The 3589-nt window shown below is 49.9% G+C and overlaps 1 protein-coding gene across 1 annotated transcript; it reads right to left on the reverse strand.

The window, feature by feature from the left end:
* Positions 1-2966: 2966 nt before the first annotated feature.
* TINCR (TINCR ubiquitin domain containing) lies at positions 2967-3315 on the reverse strand. Its single transcript, XM_085312624.1, has one exon. The coding sequence runs from the start codon at positions 3228-3230 to the stop codon at positions 2967-2969; it is 264 nt and encodes an 87-aa protein (XP_085168750.1). The 5' UTR covers positions 3231-3315.
* Between the last annotated feature and the right edge of the window lie 274 nt (positions 3316-3589).

Below are 3589 nucleotides of genomic sequence, written 5' to 3' on the forward strand. Positions count from 1 at the left end.
TGCAGCCAGCACAGAGCACCTGGGAAGCTCCCCATGGCAGAGGGAATGGGAGAAGAGTTGTGCCAGTTTCAGGAACTCCCACATCGCCACCAGACCAGCTGAGCAGCTCCCTGGCTCTGGGGCCCTGCACGGCCTCCTGAGCCAGCTCGACAGGTTCCGCCGCGGCGTGGTCCGCAGTGCCAGGACTGAGCGTGCCTGGGGCATTTGGGACAGCCTGCTGCATGCCCTTCTGGATGCTGCTGCACCTACCCTGGGTGGCTGCTGTCTAGACTCCCTGGTGGTCTCCTTGCGTCGGACACGGATGGCTCAAACAGCACAGGTTGGCCCAAGGCCACCGAGCTGGGGGGGGGGAGGGCTTCCCTCTGCCTGTTTGCATTTCAAGTCTTGTTTTCCTTGTTTTCCCCACTTGCAAATCGTGCTATTGTAATATGTAGCTCTCTAGGGCAGAAAATGTCTTTCAGCATGTTCTTTGCTCAGCTTCTACTGCAATAGGATTGCAATCTCAATCAGTGCAGTAGTAATGTGATTAACAAACCTTTGCACAAGGGGGAATTGCATCCTCAGTGGATGCGATTTTCCCAGCTCTGGCCCGCTCTGTGTTTTCCCAGGGTGAGGGGTCATGTTGACTGAACTCCAAAATGGCTTGCTTGAACTTTCGAACACTAAGGTCCAAATAAATTTTCARCATTAGCTGGCATGCTGATCCCTTTCCTGCCACGCTGCAGCTTTAAGTGAATTTTTATGGTGAAGTTATAAACCCCAGAAAACAGGAGCAAGAAGTGGAAATGCTGACTTGGCCTTTGCTAAATGCCAATTATCTACAAAGGCATTAAGGGTGGGGGGGATGAAAAATAGGGTCATTTTCATGTTTTTTCTGGTTCAGAGTAAACTGTCCCATGAGCCCCTTGTAGGAACACACAGCATACAGAGTGACCATTAATATTTATAGGCATGACACTGAGCTGCAGACCTTGGCAATCAGAGCAACTCTACTTTTGGAATTAATACAGCTGTTCTTGGCTGGCATCTCAGTACAAAGTGGCAAGTAGGGGACACCAAGATTTTCAGGGAGAACTTAAAAAGCAGATGTTGACCTTTGATAGGGAGGGTCCATACTTCATTGAGTCTGTAAAGTATTAAATCCAACTCTTAAATCCTTGGGGCTGCTGGCCAAACCCAGCACCATGTTGTCTATTCCTTTGTGCTTCTGTGGCTCCTGGCCAGATGCAGCGCTGCATAGCCTGCTCTCCTGGTATCCTCCGAGGCTGCCCACTGTTGCCCTCACACCCAGCTGATACAGCCCAGTATATCTCCATGGACACTATGGGAGCAACACAGATTTATAATTCCTGAAGAGGTGGCTCAGTAGCCTTAAACCTCAAAATGGTGCTGTAATCTCAACTGCAATGCAACACCTGCCTTCGCTCGCCCTGTATTTCCTAACTCCCAGTTCAAGTGACACAGGGAACCCTCAAGGTGGACACCATAAAACTAACCCTCTGTATGCCAAGGATCTGGCAGGGTGCTGAGCCACAGAAGCCGTGCTTAGCCCAGGACTACGTACTGAGCAGGATGACAAGCCAAGCCACGCACACCAACATGTCTCACTAACTTCTAGGGGGGCATCCCATGCTGATAGCTCMGTCACTTCAGCAAGCCTTAGAGGAATGTATCCCCAGCGCCAGGGCATTTACTGCTCATGCCACACTGAAAATAGTTTGGGAGTGGCTGAGGTTTTCACAGCCTTAATAATCCTTCGTGTCCAAAACTCAAGGAGAACAGAAACTTCAGGGAGAGGCTGTCCATCCCCGACACCTACCAGCCCTGGGAAAAAGATAAGATAATGGACAAAGATGCTTGTTTAGGAGCTGGAGAATTTTTGATGGAATTCAAGCAGAACATTATAAATCCTGCTTCCTTTTTCACATGCTCACAGAACTTGAGCCAGAACTTTGAGCGACAGGCTCTAAATTTTCAAAAATGGCTAGCGACTTCAAGCAGATGCCCTGAACTCAGCACACCAGGGACAGGAGCTTCTGGGGATTTTTGCATTGCTGCAGTTATGCCCTGCTTTTGCAGCATGTGCAAAGGTGCATAGCACATCATACAAATTAGGTATCTATCAAAAGAGTGTCAATATGTGCACTCCGTCATCTGAGTTCCCCTTCTCTGCACAATATCCCCCAAATGCCTCCCAGAATTAAGCATGCCAGCAGCAACAAGCTAGGCTTTCGTAAAGCCAGTGCAACTGGGCAAAAATTCACCCCACGAAAGCTAAACCATCCTGTGGGTCAGAATTCATTACTTCAGCTTTAATTTCCACTACGACATCAGAGCTATCTTAATTGAAAAGATGCCCTGAGTCTCCTTTACATGGCCAGTCCGGGCAGCTTCTAGTCTTACTGTTCTTCCTGCYGAGATCCGGCCACGTTGTGGAGGTTGCAACTTCTTACTGTCTCTGTCCAGCACTCGTTTAGCTTTGCTGTTAGCTAGCAGCTCACATGGTCTTGTCTGCCAAAGCAGGACTTTACCCCTCCAAAACCCTTCCAGAACATTACTGAAGAAAAGGGAGAGAGCAGGGCATGGCAAGAGAGGTAGAGGACAAGGGAGAGGCTCCTAGAGCTCCTTGAGCCACACAGCTTCCCCCGCCCTTCGTACTTCTGTGCCCACAGGGCAAGCCCCTCTTGTCTCTTCCTCTGGATTTGGCCACATTGTCAGGAAAGTGAGATCTGATCAGAAACAGGACAGGCTACATCAGCCAGATTTCCTCCTCCTCTTTCCCCTCATTTTCACCCTGCTGCATATCCGGAGCCAAAGAGACTTAAACCTCAATCTGCCTGCTGGAAATTGCAGGATTTGAGCTCTTGATTTGCCTTCTACAAACTGCAACAAGAAGGTGTCTGAAGGTCTGAAGACGTGCAGAGCATTCCCCTTCCCTTGCACCCTGCTGCAGACGAGCTCCTCACTTACCTTTTATTGCTGACAAGAAGCAGGACAGAGCCGTTCTGGATATTGGCCTCTTTGAGAGTCTCGTGCTCCTCAAGCTGCCTGGAATTGTAATAAAATGTCTTCTTCCAGGAAGTGATGCCCTCCCGCACTAAGTGAGCCCGTAGGTCCATCACTGTGTCCCTCGGCTTGACAGTCAGGGGCATCATCAGGTCCTCATCGGCCAGGTGCACCTTGATGTGGTACCTCTTCCAGCGAGACAGGCTCCTTCGTAGCGTGTCCATCTTCTCCAGTGCAGCAGGGCCAGTGTGGCAGAGAGAAACATCCAGCCGGGAGGTCGGTGAAGCRGGGATGTGGCTCTGAAGAGGCTGTCTGCTCTGAACAACTTAAAATGTCCTGCCAAACCTGTTCCTCCCAGTTGCTGTACTGCATGCTTCACATTCCAGGGAAGAGCTCACCTGGCTCCAAGAGCCTGCTGGCTGGGAAATGTCTCCGTGACTSATTTCCACACACCCCTACATCCCATAATAATTACGGTGTCTTTACAAGGTGCTCTTCATTCCAGTGGCTCTCAGAGGACTTTAAGGATGGATCTCTGTAGGCAGTAGGAACGTAAATGCATCTGAGAAATGAATGGGTTTGG

This window comes from Rhea americana, unplaced genomic scaffold, assembly GCF_003343005.1.
Source record: "Rhea americana isolate MKP2758 unplaced genomic scaffold, rheAme1 scaffold_369, whole genome shotgun sequence".
Taxonomy (NCBI): domain Eukaryota; kingdom Metazoa; phylum Chordata; class Aves; order Rheiformes; family Rheidae; genus Rhea; species Rhea americana.

What these genes read in the sequence shown, in the direction of transcription:
- TINCR (XM_085312624.1), bottom strand. Translation starts at nt 3,230, where the DNA reads ATGGACACGCTACGAAGGAGCCTGTCTCGCTGGAAGAGGTACCACATC.